Source organism: Rhinoraja longicauda, chromosome 42, assembly GCF_053455715.1.
Source record: "Rhinoraja longicauda isolate Sanriku21f chromosome 42, sRhiLon1.1, whole genome shotgun sequence".
Lineage (NCBI taxonomy): Eukaryota > Metazoa > Chordata > Chondrichthyes > Rajiformes > Arhynchobatidae > Rhinoraja > Rhinoraja longicauda.
This window is the reverse complement of record NC_135994.1, coordinates 7773516-7794100: the sequence shown is the minus strand read 5'-3', so window position 1 is coordinate 7794100 and position 20585 is coordinate 7773516. Positions and strand designations below refer to the sequence as shown.

The 20585-nt window shown below is 42.3% G+C and overlaps 1 protein-coding gene across 1 annotated transcript in view; it reads right to left on the bottom strand.

Annotated features, from left to right (window-relative positions):
- The window catches only part of LOC144611989 (tumor necrosis factor receptor superfamily member 14-like), a 29517-nt gene that overhangs the window by 3645 nt on the left and 5287 nt on the right, over positions 1–20585 (bottom strand). Inside the window, exons 2-5 of the mRNA XM_078431373.1 lie at positions 7505–7598; positions 6126–6251; positions 4914–5063; positions 2720–2786 (exon numbers count right to left, since the gene is read on the bottom strand). Coding sequence (XP_078287499.1) covers positions 2720–2786; positions 4914–5063; positions 6126–6251; positions 7505–7583 — 422 coding nt within the window. The 5' untranslated portion in view covers positions 7584–7598. The remainder of the gene's footprint in view (positions 1–2719; positions 2787–4913; positions 5064–6125; positions 6252–7504; positions 7599–20585) is intronic.

Sequence of the window (20585 nt, the reverse complement as noted above, 5' to 3'; positions counted from 1 at the left end):
CCTCCCCGTAGTCATGGCAAGATCGTGGAAAGGCTCAGGAGAGGCAAAGGTGTCGATGAAGTGGTAGGACTCCGAGATTGAGTGGCTCGAGAGGGATGTGCTCAACTTGGGGATCAATCCAGGACAAACCATCAAGAACCCTGCGCCGTGGCAGACGGACAAAGAGAACAAGGCCACACTGGCGAACCTGCAGTTGGAGAGGTCGCGAGGTGTGTACGCGAGGTTGGGGGTCAAGATACTGCACGAATTGGACCACGCCTCACCCTTTTACCCACTGGAAAAATGATGGAGCAACTCGTGGAGCTGCTGGGCGACGACACCTCCTCCATCATAGATGTCGAGGGGATAGATGCCCTGGATCCCCCCTTCTGTTCTCCCCACAGCTGCCCAGGAAGGACCGTCACAGGTTCTTGTAGGAGGACCCACTGAAGTCTGGCACAGAACGCGCTGATCAGCTGGACTCTCCGCTGATGTTGGTGGAGCTCCCTGGTGCGCACGTCCTCTGGGCTGGATGGAGTTCCTTAAGGCTTTCCAGGATGTCTAGTTTAGTTTAGAAATACAGCGCAGAAACAGGTCCTTTCGGCCCACTGGGTCTGCACCGACCAGAGATCCCCGCACATTAACATTTTCCTACACCCACTGGGGAATTTTTTTTTACATTTACCAAGCTATTTAACCTACAAACCTGCACGTCTTTGGAGTGTGGGAGGAAACCGAAGACCTTGGAGAAAACCCACGCAGGTCACGGGGAGAACGTGCAAACTGTGTACAGCCTGCACTCGTGGTCAGGATCAAACACAGGTCTCCGGCGCTGCATTCGCTGTAAGGCAGCAACTCTACCATTGCGCCACCATGCCGTCCTGGGGAGGGGACCCAGGAGATGCCCTCGTAGCACAGGAACGTCATAGTTCTGCTGCCCAAGAAGGGCGGTTTTCACTGTTTGAGGAAATGGCGCTCAGACACCCTCCTCAGCAGATGACAAGATCCTGGCCTGGAATGTGGCCACCCATCTGGTCTCCGTGCTGGCTCACATGATCCAGCCTGTGCAGTCCTCACCGGCTGGTTTGCTTTGCTCACCCTTGACTAAAACAGGCCGTTTGACAGGGTGGATCACAAATACCAATTTAGGATCTTGAGCACGTTCAGACTTGGGGCCCCATCTCATGGCCCGGGTCAGACTTCTGTTTTGTTACCTCCATAATGGTCTGAGCACTTCACCGTGTCTCTACAAAGAAACCCAAAACATTGGAGTGTCTGATAAACATGAACAGCCCCTCAATGGGGCCCACCACTTTGGGAGAGGAACACATCAAGGATGCTGCATTTCCAGTCAATGGTGCTCTATCAATGTGGAGCCATTCCAGTGTCTTCAGAGAAGGAGGTTGACCAACTCAGACATTCATGGGCGGGAGGATGGAAGAGTCTGTTTGCAATGACTGAGTTTCCCAAAGTGTCTCACATGTCCATTTCATATCAATGGGTCACTCAATTGCAGGAAGGATGCAGAAGCTTTGGAAATGGTGCAGAGAAGGTTTATCAGAAGAGAGACACAAAAAGCTGGAGTAACTCAGCGGGACAGGCAGCGTCTCTGGAGAGATGGAACGGGTGACGTTTCGGGTCGAGTTCCTTCTTCAGACCGGTTAGAGGGAAGGGAAACGAAAGATATAGACGATGTGGAGAGATAAAGAGCAAGGTTTATCAGAATGTTGGATCAGGGGTAACCAGCTAGGGTGAGAGGCTGGACAGACTTGGATTGCTTTCCCTGGAACGCCGGAGGTTGCAGAGACTTGATAGAAGTCTATAAAATTATGATAGGTAGGCAGGGTAGATAGTGAGAACCTTTTTCTCCCAGAGTGCAAAAGTCAAATACTAGAGAGCATAGCTTTAAGGTGAGAGGGGCAATGTTTAAAGGAGATGTGCGGGGCGAGGTTTTTAAAATAAATAGTGGGTGGCGAGTGTGTGGAACGCACTGTCAGATACAGGCAGATATGATAGTAGCGTTTGAAACATTTTTGGATAGGCACATGGATATGCAGGGAATAGAGGGATATGGATCACATGCAGGAAGATAAGAGTTAGTCCTGTTGGCATCATATGTGGTACAGACTTTGTGGGCCAAAGAGCCTGTTTTGCTGTACTGATCTATGTTCATGATACACATGCTCCTGGTCAGTATTACTACACTGAGACAGCTTAACAAGTAGTAACACCCTAAATTCTAGCTAATGTAGCATCGTTATTGTCACTCAGATTAGACCAAACGCAAGGTGGCACAGCGGTAGAGTTGCTGCCTTACAGCGATTGCAGCACCTGAGACCCGGGTTCCATCCTGACCACGGGTGCTGTCTGTACAGAGTTTGTACGCTCTTCCCATGATCTGCGTGGGTTTTCTCTGAGATCTTCAGTTTCCTCCCACACTCCAAAGACGTACAGGTATGTTGGTTAATTGGCTTGGTGTATGTATAAATTGTCCCTCATATGTGTAGGATAGTGTTAGTGTGCGGGGATTGCTGGTCGGCGTGGACTCAGTGGGTTGAAGGGGCTGTTTCCGCGCTGTATCTCTAAACTAAACTCAGATCCACTACTGCTGGCATTGGTCCTCAAACTAACCATCAGTATCTGGTACAACATATCAAAGTTACTTCACACAGTATGTAAAGATGATAATTATGCAGTACAATAAGCAAATGTGTATATAATGAAAGTGATCCCTACTCACGTTTTCCCTTCTTGAGAACAGATGCCGTTCGCACATGGCTGACACTCGGTGTCTGTACTGGAAGTTCCTGAGAAATATAAAGTTTAAACATTGACTATTGGCACTAATGGTACACAGGCTTGGCGGCAGGATTTGAATTTGAGAATCACTGAGAAACATTGAAGATTACAGTCAAATCAAGTGGGTGGCACAACTGGTAAAGCCGCTGCTTCACAGCACCAGAGACCTGGGTTCAGTCCTGACCTTGGGTGCTGTCTGTGTGGAGTTTGCACGTTCTTACTGTGACCTCATGGGTGTCCTTCCACATCAAAGGTTTGTAGGTTAATTGGCCCCGAGGGAGTGGATGAGAAAGCGGGTGTAGGAGCCATTTTGCGTTTATTAGTTATTTTTGCATATCATTATATTACCTTGTATCCTGCTGCAGTTTGGACACTACGAGGTTAATGCTATGCTTACGTATGGGCTTGGCGGAGCTATAGAGAACGGACAGTTGCGACGCGTTCGCGAGTTGGAGCCGAGAAGGTGCTGACAGGTCAGTCAAAAGGATTCCCCAGCCAAGATTTAATCGGTTGTAGATCTTACTGACAAGAAAATTAGTAAAGATCTCCACCGTAGATAGATCTGGCGGTTCGTAGTGATTGCATAGACCGAGGTAGGATATGGAATTTTACCAAGTGAATCAATAACCAGTCGATGACAAGAGATATGTCAATGTTATATCGCGATTCAAATAAAGACGACTAACTAATTGAAACGTCGTGGAGGTCTCTGTTATTGTGATTGCTTGCGTCATTAGCTTATCGTTTCACTCGATCGGTGTAAGCAGCAGCTTGGGAGCTAATTTGATAGACGAGAAGCTGGCCGCTATAGTGGGATACCATAGAATTAGTGTGAATGGGCGATCGATGGTTGGCATGGACTCAGTGGGCCAAAGGGCTTGTTTCCAAACTAATCCCTGTCCCAAATCTACACAGGCAATATCCAACAAGGCTCATTCCCCCGACTAATTCAACAATGTCTGCAGAATCTGTAGTGTCAGATTTAATTGCCGAGTTCAGTCCACACATATAAACAAAATCAGAAAAAGCTGGAAACACACAGATCAGGCAGATTCTGTGAAGAGAGAAATAAAGTTAATTGCTTCACGGCACAGATGGTTCATCAGAATCCAAAGTGCGTTTTTCCACAGCTGCTCGCTGACCTGCTGAGTGTTTCCAGCATTCCCTGTTATTATTTAGAGTCATACAGCACAGAAACAGGCCATTCGGCCCACTATGTGTGCCAACCAGTGATCATCCCGTACACTAGCACTATCCCACACACTCGGGACAATTTACCGAAGCCAATTAACCTACAAACCTGCACGTCTTTGGAGCGTGGGAGGAAACCGGAGCACCCGGAGAAAACCCATGCGGGTCACGGGGAGAACGTACAAACTCCGTACAGACAGCACCCATAGTCAGGACGGAACCCGGGTCTCCAGCACTGTCAGGCAGCACTCACTGCACCATTTGTGCCTTGTAGATGGTGAAAGGCTTTGCTCCTTACCCAGTAAACCATGTCGAGTGTGCCCAACCACTGCATTACACAAATAATGACAAAATCAAATGGATCCATTTTGTAGAATGTGTTATGCACGCTCAATGGGGCGGAAGTCATAGAAAAGGTTGTAAATAATTTGGGGAACACAGAATAGAAGTGGGAGGGAAGGCAGAGTTAAAAGGCTTCGAGCAGGAGAGATCCCCTTGAGGAAGATGCTTGGAAGAGGCTGGGCTGTGAGTGCTCTTTCACAGTCACTGGGCAAAGATCAAATCAGATTTTCTGCAGTATTCTCTGAAAGAATGCATGGAATTGATGGACATCGTCAGATCGGGTCACAAAGTCCAGCAGTAGAAGTAGAAGTGGAAAAAAGAAAAGAAGTAGAATGTGGAAAAAAGAAAAGAAGTAGAAGTGGAAAAAAGAAAAGAGGTAGAAGTGGAAAAAAGAAAAGAAGTAGAAGTGGAAAAAAGAAAAGAGGTAGAAGTGGAAAAAAGAAAAGAAGTAGGAGGGGGAGGGGGAGGGGAGGAGAGGAGAGAAAAAAGAAGAGAAGTAGGAGGGGAGGGGAGGGGAGGGGAGGAGAGGAGAGGGGAGGAGAGGAGAGGAAAAAGAAAAGAAAACACACACACACACTGTAAATCACAGGCTGATGTCTCACCTTTCCTTACTTCCGGTTCTGACGCACTGCAGACCCTATGTTTCAAACATTTCCTACAACCATCCTTGGTGATGTTTGGGCAGTAGTGTCCTTCTGTGCAGTTGCAAACAGTATCACGTGTAGAAGAACATGGCTTGATTTCAGTGGCTCCTGTACCAAACCAGAAAGCAGTCACTGTTCTTTGTATGTTGCAGGCAACGTTATTTTGTTAAATTGGTAGCAACAGTTTCAGGTGCTTTTGCTGGTTTTATGGACCGAATAACAGCAGCAACCAAGCAGCCATCTTTTCTGCAGGGTCTAACTACTGTGCTCGGAGGTGGAGACAAGGCCATGCATGTCATTTTGAGGGCTGGCCCCTTTAAAAATGCCAATCTAGCACCCTGCAACATTACTAGCATTGCAAATGCCATCTCTGGATAAAATTGTTCAGACTTTTCATTGTTCAGCCTGTTTCACTGGCTCTGGAACCAAACAGATCCCGAGAAGCCAAGCCTGAAATACTGTGCGAGAACAGGGATCATCCCATTTAAATCAGATCAGGGCTCCAACATGGCGGAGGTTTAAACGATGCCCTTTCTGATAAACACATCTAACCTCCTAGCTGTTATAGAGTGATACAGCATGGAAACAGGTTATAGCCCAACTTGCCAACACCGACCAACATGTCCTATCTACACTAGTCCCACCTTCCCGTGTTTGGCCCATAACCTTCCAAACATATCCTATCAATGTACCTGTCTAAATGTTTCTTAAATGGTATGAAGGTACCCGCCTCAACTACCTCCTCCGGATGTTTGTGAAAATGTATTGCCCCAAGATCTCATCCCCCTATCCCCTACACCGAGTGCAACAGTATAGCTTTCTTAGTGCCGCGACCATAAAGACGCATACTTTTCTCTTGCATTGTAACTGTGCAAGTTTCATTATTACGATATTTCATTTACTTTGTACCAAACATCTAACGTTGACCCATAAGGCCACAAGCCATAGGAGCAGAATTAGGCCATTCAGTCCATTGTGTCTACTCCACCATTCGATCATGGCTAATCTATCTTTTCAACCCCATTTTCTTACCTTCTCCCGATAAAAACCCCTGACACCTGTACTAATCAAGAACCGATCAATCTCCTCTTTACAAATACCCAATGACTTGGCCTCCACAGCCACCTGTGCATCACTGCACAGCCGAGAGACAGCTATTTAATTGCTTACCTTCTTCACAAATGGTACATTTAATGCATTCCTTCCCCGCATTGAAATCACTTTGATAGGTATCATTCACACAGGATTCACAGTTTGTTCCAGAATTCTGTGTGCAGTGCTCTTGCAAACGATCACCTAATGAAGTGAGAGAGCTAACGATTAAACCAGCACAAAAACACTCAAAATACAACAAAACCCAATAGTTCTGGGAAGCCAGAGGAACGAAAAATGAAGGCAGGGATTAGAAAGTATGGTGTCCTTAACTGCAACAGATAAAAACAGAAAACACTCAGCAGGTCAGGTAGCATCTGCTAACAGAGAAAGGAAGCTAATGTTTCAGGTTCAAGAACTGAAGTAATGCAAGACTTGGAATAGACTGATGGATATGAAAGATTTAGATGGAAAGAGGCCAAAAGCAGGCAGGTAGGCCTAGCGTAGATGAGGCATCTTGGTCAGCAGGGACAAGTTGGTCCGAGGGGCATGTTTCCATGCTGTATACAACTCTAATAATGGGCCGCTTTTGGGCAAGTTGGAGAAACAGTGAGTCTCTTCAGAGCCAAGGTATCGAGGTGCTAAAGATTTGCAATTAGGTCAAGCCTTGGGAATGCAATACCTGATTCATGCTGGACCAGACGGGTCCAGGATTTGTTAACATCCAAGCAGTTAGGCCTGAGCCACTCAATATTTCCAATATGCTCTGTTTTTACTCGAGTGTGTCGCTGCTCCTAGTTGGCCAAGCAATGGGAAATTTCCCAACAATCAAGAGACTTCCTCAGCCTTTGCTCTGCCAACCTAGTCATAAAGGGAATGTAGGTCAGTCCTAAGCAGGAAAGATCCATTTGACCATCCAAGGAGAATTGCAGCATGAGCTCTAGGGGTTGATGTGAATGGGCTATAATTGAATTTACAAGTCTTTATTTTTATTTTGCCCATAACATCAGTTCACTAAACCTGGGTGCTTTTAACAACACAACTTTCTTCTAAACAAGAAGAGCTGTTTTCTAGTGCTAGAGCATTAGAGTCCCACATGCCACCAGTGAGAACACAAGCCAAAACTATCAATGCCCAACACCAGCACCTTGGGACAAATATAGGCAACGAATGCTACAGGGTCATTATTAGCAATATCCCAGGCACTGACAACAAAACCCTTACCCCATCCTGCTCACAGGCTCAGAACTCTACTTCATAAGCCATCAAACATCACCTCTATGGTTATAAACAGGATATAGAATTCAGAAGATAGACACAAAATGCTGTAGTAACTCAGCGGGCCAGGCAGCATCTGTGGAGAGAAGGAATAGGTGACATTTCGGGCCGAGACCCTTCTTCAGACTGAGAGTCAGGAAGAGAGGGGGAAGCTAGAGGTATCCAGAATTCAGAGTTACCTGGCTTACATCTTGGACAACAAATATCCATATATTTATACTCATTTACGTTGCATGAATTATTGGAGTACCCAGTCATCACATCAACGTTTACCTGCATAGGAGAACAAACAATGAAGTTAGATTTAAATATAAGCATTTCAACTGTGCCGTTACCACATGATGGGAGCACTCATCTCTGGGCTCACTTTCAAAACACTGTGAAATGATCCATTCATGCCCCCACTGTTTAACCCTACGCTCCACACCCCAATAATTATCAAAGACATGTGTCTTTGAATATGCACCCGCATGTGTAGAATATGCACCCATTTAAAGTGATGCTTCAGAACAGGTCCAATGTAAATTTCTGCAAGCAACCATTAATATCCCACTCTTAAAATCTCTTAACTAGACAATGCCGCCACACCCTTCACCACTTTTAACAATTTTGAAATGTACTGAATGAGCGGGAAGTTCTACAGAAGAGAATTGCACTGATTTACCACTCTCCGCGACTGTCACTGTGAAAGTCGCCTAGACTTATCTAAGAAATAATTCAAAGAATCACAAGACTCAGTTAACAAGACTTTTTACTTTTACACCAAGGTGGGAGAAGACACAGAGACCCGAGTGTGCTGTGGTACACTCAAGCACCTGCTTCTGTCCTCTCAAAGAATACCCCGAAAACAGGCAATATTTATACAGCTCAAAGCTGCACAAAAAGCACATCCAGTAATTGTCCACAGTTCAGTAATTTTCCAGTGTTACATGACATTCATTCATTCATTTTATTTTATACATGTTAAAAGACATCAATTAAAAAACAAAATAAACAAAAAAAACAGAAGAAATACAAAGAATTTCATCCATTACTTAACGTCTTTACATGTGCGAAAAGGAGTAGGAAGAAGTGTGAACTTATTTAATCCTAATCCCCATTCCCTAATCAATATTTATCAAGTATTAACTATAATAACTAATACCTAAAATACATATATACTCACTCACCCTTACAATCATATGAATATACCTATTTACACAATAATGTCTATATAAACTACATCTGATATATATACATACATTCAGCCAATCATATATATACATATACCCGACCATTTACATACAAAATATAAATACAAATATAGTCACCCACCCGTATAATAAGTCAGATATTAATACAAAAATACTCATACACCCTTATATGTTCATATAGATATACTTATTTAAATAATGATGTGTTATTATATGTAGACCCCTGGTGACTGTTAATCCCCCTCCTCACTGTACCTAGAAAAAATCATGTGTTTATATTTGTTTTTAAACTGGATGATGTTTGAACATTGTTTTAATTCCGCATTCATTCTGTTCCATAGCTTTACTCCATTGATTGATATAGAAAATCTTTTCATTGTTGTTCGAGTACGGTAGCGCAGCGGTAGAGTTGCTGCTTTACAGCGAATGCAGCGCCGGAGACTCAGGTTCGATCCTGACTACGGGTGCTGCACTGTAAGGAGTTTGTACATTCTCCCCGTGACCTGCGTGGGATTTCTCCGAGATCTTCGGTTTCCTCCCACACTCCAAAGACGGACAGGTTTGTAGGTTAATTGGCTGGGTAAATGTAAAAATTGTCCCTAGTGGGTGTGGGATAGTGTTAATGTACGGGGATCGCTGGGCGGCGCGGACTTGGTGGGTCGAAAAGGCCTGTTTCCGCGCTGTATATATATATGATATTGCAAATCTTGAAATTTAATGTTCCCCTTAAATTATACCCCCTCTCTTTCATCAAACATTTCCTGTAAGTTACTTGATAGCAAATTGTTTCTCACTTTGTACATGAATTGAGCTGTTTGATATTCCACAATGTCATAAAATTTGATTATTTTAGACTTTATAAATAATGAGTTGGTGTGTTCACAAAAACCAACATTATGAATTATTCTAATGGCTCTTTTTTGCAGTATGAATAGTGGTTGTAGTGAACTTATATATGTACTTCCCCACACCTCTATACGGTTTGTAATGATAAGTTAAAAATGTGTGTTAGTGGTTTAGAAATCACTAAACTCCCATAAGGGTCTTTTTACCCTTACAATTTCTCATTTCTATCCATACTGATTCTACATCTCCTGATTCTATGTCACCCCTTGCAATGGAGTGAATATCATTCCTCACCAACAGAGCGACCCCATCCCCTCTGCCCACCTGTCTGTCTTTACAATATGTTGTGTGCACCTGAATATTCAGTTCCCAGCCCTGGTCCTCTTGTAGCCATGTCTCTGTAATTCCCACAACATCATACTTATGTCGGATGATTTTTAAAAGTTCTTCTACATTTAAGGAAAATGCATCTATCATAAAAGTGATATATCATCCATTCTGTAAGTTTGTAGTTAATATCAAACTAATGTATAATTAATCCATAAACATAAAGGTCAAATCGCGCATCATGTGAAAAATAAGATGGAGAGAGAAATAGAGCGTTGCTTTAAATCAAAATTACTTTTGATCCAAGAGAAGGAACTTTGAGATCTATATATCTCTATCTTGCCACTCACACACGAACTCACATATATATATAAGCAATACAAGGGAAACTGCACAAGAGGGGGCTGGGGAGGAAGGATGAGAGGGAAATGGGCAGAAACAATCAGAATAAATTCAGAGAAATTAAGTGGGGGGAAAACATAAGAAAAATAACAAAAATTTGTGAATTGATAGATGAGATATATTCTGCATTTTAATGGTATCATCACACATACTGTTCCACCACAACTGATTACACTGCGAGAGGCTATGCAAACGTCGGGTTTTGTCTACTAAATTGGCGGCCGTTACACTCCTTTGCGGACTACACTTCAGTATAGGCGATTTCAACTGAGTGGTTCATCTTGCTCCTCCATCATCTTTGGTACTAACTCACTATCAGGTGGAGAAGGTGGGGGTCTGGAGGGTTAACGGCGGCCACTCTCCTCCCCTCCACAGACTCTGCTAGACCCGCTGAGTCTCTCCAGACACCCTCCTCTTCGTTTTGCCTCCAGATCCCGACACCGACAGCCGCTTTTGTGCCTCCATGTCTCGCGACGCAAGACACATCTTTGTAATTTTTATAAACAGACTGTGGTCGAATCGTACCGGTCGGCGTGGTTCCCGCCAAAAACATGGGGCCGATCCTGACTACGGGCGTTGTCTGTCCGGAGAGGCACTGAAAGACGTGCGCTACGGGTTGGTAAGTTCATTGGCTTGGCGAAAGTGTAAATAGTCCCGAGCGTGTGCATCTTTTAACTAATTTAACTAAACTTAACTAATTAGGTCGTGTTAACTCACTAAATGCTTGGTCAAACTAATATCGACACCGCCTTTTCTCGGAATGAGCCGGGAGCCACCGGTTCTAGCTTCGCCACCCTCCCGTTGCTAACTTTGTGTTTCTCACTTTGATGAAATCCCCGGAGTGACCCTCTTTAACCCTCTTTAACCCTGCTGGGCCAGACCGAGCATCCACATAACGAACACCCGGAAAAGCTGTCGTTGTGATTAAATATAAATACAAGAACCTAAACTCCAAAACAAAACAACGGAGCTCAAGAAAAATACAAACCGCCAGGAAAATGGTCAGGGAAACGGCCAGCAAAAGCAGTGTATGCAGTGTATGCATTGTGAACGACTGCTCCAATCTGCCACATGTGCCAATGATGGAATGGCTGCTACCTGCTCATCGGTAAATGGTCAATCCGCCTTATCCCACGTAATCTCCCTGTCACAAAATACTTTAACTCCTCCCATTCCCATGCTGACCTCTCTGTCCTAGTTAAAGATACTAGAGGAGGAAGATAGATCAGGCCACTCGACCCTAAAAACCCTAGTAGGGCATGAGTACATTTCGGCGTCATTTTCGTAGACAGATTCCGTGTGCTACACTGGGCAGAGTTCACAACTCTCTGCGATTTCTTTGTATATAAAATGTTTGCAAACAGTTATTTTTGTTCGACTTCTTGGATAAGTTGACATTTATAACTATTTCTTGAAGAGTTGCTGCTTCGTGATCTTTAAACTTTGGATGTTACTGATTGAATATTTACACCAGAGACCTACACTGTCTGTATCAGGCCTATTGATCATATTTAATGAACTGTTCTTTGTTTTCTCTATTAATTTTAATTTTACCTCCACGAGCTGTATCTCTATGTTTTATTTCAAAAAGTCATGGAAGCAGAGATTAGGCATTTGCAAACAATAGAACTCTACTGTATCCACAAATAATTGAAAAGACATTTAACTTAATACTTAGAGCCAAGAAAATTTCAATTGGTGAATTGATTAGTTAATAACCCTTGACAGACACTAGAATGACCAATGCTGCCTGACGTGGTACAGAAGCCTGAATCCAGTTCTAATAGACAGTGTTGGAGTAAATCACCGGGTCAGGCAGCATCTCTGGAGAAAAAGGATGGGTGATGTTTCAGGTTGGGACCCTTCTTCAGACAAGCCGGGGGGGGGGGGGGGGGGGGGGGGGGGGGGGGGTATAAATCAGGACCAGATCTTTTCATTGGTTAGCTGATATGTAAAACAGTGCAACCCTGTCTCTCGCAGACAAAATGATTACATTTTACCATGAATGGCAGAAATAAAAAGTGTTATCCTTGTTATGAAGTTCATTTTTGAATGATGTAAAATTGAAGGGGGTTGGTGCAATATACTGCAATAATGTGTCGTTATGAGATATTCACATTTGAAAAATCCATAAATCACAAAAATACAAGGTGCCTATGTTAGTGGCTGAATTTAAATATGATTTTTTTACAGGTTGTTGGGTAGTGGGTAAAGATCGTGTTAATGCATGTAACTCATTTTTCACAAAAGTGAGGGTTAGCACTATATTGTACCAACCCCCTCGATTATATGTTAAATTCAAAACTAAACTATGGTGGCAATGTACATTATTCATGTCTAAAGGTAGCACCTCTTTATCAGAGTAGGTATGTATGCATTACATTTTATTACACTAATATAGAATGAAAAAATATCTTGGCATATTTCATAGTTATTTTATTCACAATATTAGGATTTCTGGAAATAAATTTGATGTCACTGATTGCGAATGTGTATGGGTAGGCTCTAATGAAATGTATGAGAGAGAACAGTGATCATGATAGAGAGAACCATGTGCTGAGAAGTGTGTGCATGACTATATATGTGTATGTGTATATGTATAGAGAGAGAGAAAGATTGAAAGAAAAAGGTTGCTAAACAAATAATTAGAGGAAACTAGAGATATATATGTGTCTATATATATATATATATATATATCTATATACAATACAATACAATATATCTTTATTGTCATTGTACAGGGGTACAATGAGATTGGGAATGCAATACGATGCAATAATTTAGTTAATTTAAACAACAGCAACCCAACGAAACAAATTGTAACAGTTTTAAGACAGAATAAAGTGCAAGTAGATCTGTGCCGGTTCACTGTGCGATGTGACCATCCGGCTCAGCAGGACCGGTTCATAGCAGCTATGGCCCTGGGGATGAAGCTTTTCCTGAGTCTGGAGGTGCGGGCGTAGAAGGCCTTATATCGTCTGCCCGATGGAAGGAGTTCGAACAGACTGTTGCAGGGGTGTGAAGAGTCTTTGTGGATGCTGGTGGCTTTTCTGTATATATGCATATACATAAACCATAAAGGTCGAATTGTCTTTATGGATTATGTACATCGTGTGAAAAATAAGATGAAGATAGAAAAAAGAGCCTTGCCTTAAATCAAAGTTACTTCTGATCCATGAGAAGGAACTTTGAGATCTATTTATCTCCATCTTGCCTCTCACACACAAACACACACACATTCTCATATATATGTAGATATGTATATGTATATATATATATATATATATATGAATGTGTGTGTGTTAAAAATTTGTGCAGTGTGTGTGTGTTTGAGCAATACAAGGGAAACTGCACAAAAGAAGGGGCTGGGGAGGACGGATGGGAGGGAAATGGGCAGAAACAGTAAGAAATAATAAATTCAGAGAAATTAAGTGGGGGGAAATGTTTTGCTTTGGCCAGAACTGAAATGCTCCTAGATACTTTACTGTGGATATGTTTAATGTGAGATTTCCAGCAAATTTTTTCATCTATTATCACCCCAAGGAATTTAGTTTCATTTACTCTTTCTATGTTAACACCCTCTATCTGTACCTGTGCTTGATTGTTTATTTTACTGTTCCCAAATATCATAATTTTTGTTTTGCTCAAGTTTAGTGATAATTTGTTAATGTCAAACCATTTTTTAATTTTGCAAAATTCTGAGGTGATACTGTCCAAAAGTTGCTGTAAATTTTCACCAGAACCAAGAATGTTAGTGTCATCAACAAATAGGATGAATTTCAATATTTTTGATAATTTACATATATCATTGATGTAGATGATGAAGAGTTTAGGACCCAACACTGACCCCTGGGGGACTCCACACACAATGTCCAAACATCCAGACTGATATTCTCCCATCTTCACGAATTGTTTCCTGTTCTTTAAATAACTTCTAACCCACTCTAAAGCCAACCCCCTAATCCCATATAGTTCCAATTTATTGATTAATATTTCATGATTTATTATATCGAATGCTTTTTTTAAATCAATGAATACCCCAACAGCATATTTCTTTTTATCTATAAAATTTGTGATTTGTTCAATGAGTTCAGTTAAAGCTAGTGATGTTGACCGGTTACTTCTGAATCCATATTGACTATTAGAGAGTAAATTGTGCTTATCTATGAAATTGTCTAATCTGTTGACGAAAAGTTTTTCCAGAATTTTAGAGAACTGTGGGAGAAGAGAAACAGGTCTGTAATTTGTGAAGTGGTGTTTATCTCCAGTTTTATACAGCGGAATAACTTTAGCTATTTTCATATTATTGGGAAATTGACCGGTTTGTAATGATAAGTTAAAAATGTGTGTTAGTGGTTTAGAAATCACTAAACTCCCATAAGGGTCTTTTTACCCTTACAATTTCTCATTTCTATCCATACTGATTCTACATCTCCTGATTGTATGTCACCCCTTGCAATGGAGTGAATATCATTCCTCACCAACAGAGCGACCCCATCCCCTCTGCCCACCTGTCTGTCTTTACTATATGTTGTGTACACCTGAATATTCAGTTCCCAGCCCTGGTCCTCTTGTAGCCATGTCTCTGTAATTCCCACAACATCATACTTATGTCGGATGATTTTTAAAAGTTCTTCTACATTTAAGGTAAATTGACATATTAGAGGAAAATGCATCTATCATAAAAGTGATATATCATCCATTCTGTAGGTTTGTAGTTAATATCAAACTAATGTATAATTAATCCATAAACATAAAGGTCAAATCGCGCATCATGTGAAAAATAAGATGGAGAGAGAAATAGAGCGTTGCTTTAAATCAAAATTACTTTTGATCCATGAGAAGGGACTTTGAGATCTATATATCTCTTTCTTGCCACTCACACACAAACTCACATACAAGGGAACTGCACAAGAGGGGGCTGGGGAGGAAGGATGAGAGGGAAATGGGCAGAAACAATCAGAATAAATTCAGAGAAATTAAGTGGGGCGAAAACATAAGAAAAATAACAAAAATCTGAATTGATAGATGAGATATATTCTGCATTTTAATGGTATCATCACACATACTGTTCCACCACAACACTGATTACACTGCGAGAGGCTATGTAAACGTCGGGTTTTGTCTACTAAATTGGCGGCCGTTACACTCCTTTGCGGACTACACTTCAGTATAGGCATCTTTTAACTAATTTAACCAAACTTAACTAATTAAGTCGTGTTAACTCACTAAATGCTTGGTCAAGCTAATATCTAAACCGCCTTTTCTCGGAATGAGCCGGTCGTCACCTGTTCTAGCTTCGCCACCCTCCCGTTGCTAACTTTGTGTTTCTCACTTTGATGAAATCCTCGCAGTAACCCTCTTTAACCCTCTTTAACCCTGCTGGGCCAGACCGAGCATCCACATAACGAACACCAGGAAAAGCTGTCGTTGTGATTAAATCTATATACAAGAACCTAAACTCCAAAACAAAACAACGGAGCTCAAGAAAAAATACAAACCGCCAGGAAAATGGCCAGTAAATGCCGTGTATGCATTGTGAACGACTGCTCCAATCTGCCACAGGTGCCAATGATGGAATGGCTACCTACTCACCGGTAGATGATCTATCCGCCTTATCCCACGTAATCTCCCCGTCACAAAATACTTTAACTCCTCCCATTCCCATGCTGACCTCTCTGTCCTAGTTAAAGATACTAGAGGAGGAAGATAGATCAGGCCACTCGACCCTAAAAACCCTAGTAGGGCATGAGTACATTTCGGCGTCATTTTCGTAGACAGATTCCGTGTGCTACACTGGGCAGAGTTCACAACTCTCTGCGATTTCTTTGTATATAAAATGTTTGCAAACAGTTATTTTTGTTCAACTTCTTGGATAAGTAGACATTGATAACTATTTCTTGAAGAGTTGCTGCTTTGTGATCTTTAAAATTTGGATGTTACTGATTGAATATTTGCACCAGAGATTCACTCTGTCTGTATCAGGCCAATTGATCATATTTAATGAACTGTTCTTATACCTTAAATATTAATTTTACCTCCACGAGCTGTATCTCTTTATGTTTTATTTTAAAAAGTCATTGAAGCAGAGAGTAGGCATTTGCAAACAATAGAACTCTACTGTATCCACAATATAATTGAAAAGACATTTAACTTAATACTTAGAGCCAAGAAAATTTCAATTGGTGAATTGATTAGTTAAAAACCCTTGGCAGACACTAAAATGACCAATGCTGCCTGACGTGGTACAGAAGCCTGAATCCAGTTCTAATAGACAGTGTTGGAGTAAATCACCGGGTCAGGCAGCATCTCTGGAGAAAAAGGATGGGTGATGTTTCAGGTTGGGACCCTTCTTCAGACAAGCGGGGGGGGGGGGGGGGGTATAAATCAGGACCAGATCTTTTCATTGGTTAGCTGATATGTAAAACAGTGCAACCCTGTCTCTCGCAGACAAAATGATTACATTTTACCATGAATGGCAGAAATAAAAAGTGTTATCCTTGTTATGAAGTTCATTTTTGAATGATGTAAAATTGAAGGGGGTTGGTGCAATATACTGCAATAATGTGTCGTTATGAGATATTCACATTTGAAAAATCCATAAATCACAAAAATACAAGGTGCCTATGTTAGTGGCTGAATTTAAATATGATTTTTTTACAGGTTGTTGGGTAGTGGGTAAAGATCGTGTTAATGCATGTAACTCATTTTTCACAAAAGTGAGGGTTAGCACTATATTGTACCAACCCCCTCGATTATATGTTAAATTCAAAACTAAACTATGGTGGCAATGTACATTATTCATGTCTAAAGGTAGCACCTCTTTATCAGAGTAGGTATGTATGCATTACATTTTATTACACTAATATAGAATGAAAAAATATCTTGGCATATTTCATAGTTATTTTATTCACAATATTAGGATTTCTGGAAATAAATTTGATGTCACTGATTGCGAATGTGTATGGGTAGGCTCTAATGAAATGTATGAGAGAGAACAGTGATCATGATAGAGAGAACCATGTGCTGAGAAGTGTGTGCATGACTATATATGTGTATGTGTATATGTATAGAGAGAGAGAAGGATTGAAAGAAAAAGGTTGCTAAACAAATAATTAGAGGAAACTAGAGATATATATATATCTATATACAATACAATACAATATATCTTTATTGTCATTGTACAGGGGTACAACGAGATTGGGAATGCGCCTCCCATACGATGCAATAATTTAGTTAATTTAAACAACAGCAACCCAACGAAACAAATTGTAAGAGTTTTAAGACAGAATAAAGTGCAAGTAGATCTGTGCCGGTTCACTGTGCGATGTGACCATCCGGCTCAGCAGGACTGGTTCATAGCAGCAATGGCCCTGGGGATGAAGCTGTTCCTGAGTCTGGAGGTGCGGGCGTAGAAGGCCTTGTATCGTCTGCCCGATGGAAGGAGTTCGAACAGACTGTTGCAGGGGTGTGAAGAGTCTTTGTGGATGCTGGTGGCTTTTCTGTATATATGCATATACATAAACCATAAAGGTCGAATTGCCTTCATGGATTATGTACATCGTGTGAAAAATAAGATGAAGAGAGAAAAAAGAGCCTTGCCTTAAATCAAAGTTACTTCTGATCCATGAGAAGGAACTTTGAGATCTATTTATCTCTATCTTGCCTCTCACACACACACACACACAAACACACACACACATTCTCATATATATGTAGATATGTAGATATATATATATATATATATATATATATATATATATATATATATATATAGATATGATGTGTGTGTGTTAAAAATTTGTGCAGTGTGTTTGTGTTTGAGCAATACAAGGGAAACTGCACAAAAGAGGGGGCTGGGGAGGAAGGATGGGACGGAAAAGGGCAGAAACAGTAAGAAATAATACATTCAGAGAAATTAAGTGGGGGGAAAACATTTAAAAATAAAAATAACAGCAAAATGTGAGTTGATAGATGAGATATATTCTGCATTTTAGTGGTTTAATCACACATACTGTTCCCCCACAACACTGATTACACTGCGAGAGGCAGAGCGAACAGCGGGTTGTGTATAAGAAAATAACTGCAGATGCTGGTACAAATCGAAGGTATTTATTCACAAAATGCTGGAGTAACTCAGCAGGTCAGGCAGCATCTCGGGAGAGAAGGAATGGGTGACGTTTCGGTCGAGACCCTTCTTCAGACTGATGTCAGGGGGGCGGGACAAAGGAAGGATATAGGTGGAGACAGGAAGATAGAGGGAGATCTGGGAAGGAGGAGGGGAAGGGAGGGACAGAGGAACTATCTAAAGTTGGAGAAGTCAATGTTCATACCACTGGGCTGCAAACTGCCCAGGCGAAATATGAGGTGCTGTTGCTCCAATTTCCGGTGGGCCTCACTATGGCACTGGAGGAGGCCCATGACAGAAAGGTCAGACTGGGAATGGGAGGGGGAGTTGAAGTGCTCGGCCACCGGGAGATCAGTTTGGTCAATGCGGACCGAGCGCAGGTGTACAGCGAAGCGATCGCCAAGCCTTTGTTTGGTTTCGCCGATGTAAATAAGTTGGCATCTAGAGCAGCGGATGCAATGGATGAGGTTGGAGGAGGTGCAGGTGAACCTTTGTCTCACCTGGAAAGACTGTTTGGGTCCTTGGATGGAGTTGAGGGGGGAGGTAAAGGGACAGGTGTTGCATCTCGTGCGGTTGCAGGGGAAGAAGCCCGGGGTTGGGGTGGTTTGGGTAGGAAGGGACGAGTGGACCAGGGAGTTGCGGAGGGAACGGTCTCTGCGGAACGCAGAGAGGGGAGGGGATGGGAAGATATGGCCAGTGGTGGGGTCCCGTTGTAGGTGACGGAAATGTTGGCGGATGATTTGTTGGATCCGCTGGCTGGTGGGGTGGAAGGTGAGAATGAGGGGGATTCTGTCCTTGTTGCGAGTAGGGGGAGGGGGAGCAAGAGCGGAGCTGCGGGATGTAGAAGAGACCCTAGTGAGAGCCTCATCTATAATGAAGGAGGGGAAGCCCCGTTTCCTGAAGAACGAGGACATCTCCGAAGCCCTTGTGTGAAACACCTCATCCCGGGCGCAGATGCGGAGTAGACGGAGGAATTGGGAGTAGGGGATAGACTTTTTGCAGGGGACCGGGTGGGAAGAAGTGTAGTCCAGATAGCTGTGTGAGTCAGTGGGTTTATAGTAAATGTCCGTCACTAGTCTGTCTCCTGTGATGGAGATGTATTTTGTATATTAGTTTGTTACATTGTAACTGCTGTAATCATTATTGGCCATTTAAATTTAACAGCGTTGGCATTCTTTATACTTTAGTGCATTGCAACTGCTGTAATCAGTAACACATTAAGACGTATTATAATTGCTTCCACATTCTTTGAACCATTTGCTTTATCTTACACTTTCTTATTCCTTGTTACATTGTTGTGCATCATTTGCTTAGGCATTCCTTACACTTTGTTACATTGAAAAACTGTTTCGACATTCTTTGAACTTTGTGTGTTGGATGAAAGATAATGGTGGCGAGATAAGGAAAGACATAGGCCTTGGGGTGATGAATGGATGTGAGGGATGGACTAGAAGGGACAATAAGGGTGGCGAAGTATGAAGGGATGTGAGCATTGAGATAAGGATAAATTACTGAATGGGATTTATTGGTGGCGGGACAGACGGCTGACTGCAAAGAAATGAATGACTGAAGAAAGAAGTGTGGGTATGAGGTAATGTAAAGAAGATAAGGTTTGGAATAATCCTATAAACATAGACTGCCCGATGTACTAAGTGGGCAGTCAGGTGGTTGGCTTCCTGATTGTTCCAGCCGTTGTTTGCAAATAAAGGCTTTTAACTTCTCGAAGAATTCTCTGTGTCACCTGTCTTAATTTTGAGGATCAGGGAACCACAACAAAATTGGCGCTGCGAGCAGGGTCGGAAAGAGGCCCGTTCGATAACGGACGACAAGCTAAAGGCGCTTCCAAGACCTCCAGGGGCTCCCCGGGACAACAGGAAAAGGGTGGCCACCCGCAAAAAAGGTAGGTGGTTTAACGCTTTATTTGGACTAACAGCCTGTTGAAAACGGGGGACCTCTGGTGACACAGGAGTGCCCAGGCGGTCCAAGGGCCTCTCCGATCCAACAGAACCTATCGCAAAATTATTCTAAAAAAGGAGACCCGGAGGATTGGTCGAGAAGGCTGCGCAGTGGGGTAAGTGGATAATAGGTGAGTAAGATCTTGTGTGTGATGTGAATAAGTCAAGTCAAGTCAAGTCAATTTTATTTGTATAGCACATTTAAAAACAACCGACGTTGACCAAAGTGCTGTACATCTGATTAGGTTCCAATGGGAAAAAAAATGAAACATACAGTAGCACGCAAACAGTTCACAGCGCCTCCTCAATGAGCCTCAAACGCTAGGGAGTAGAAATAGGTTTTGAGCCTGGACTTAAAGGAGTCGATGGAGGGGGCAGTTCTGATGGGGAGAGGGATGCTGTTCCACAG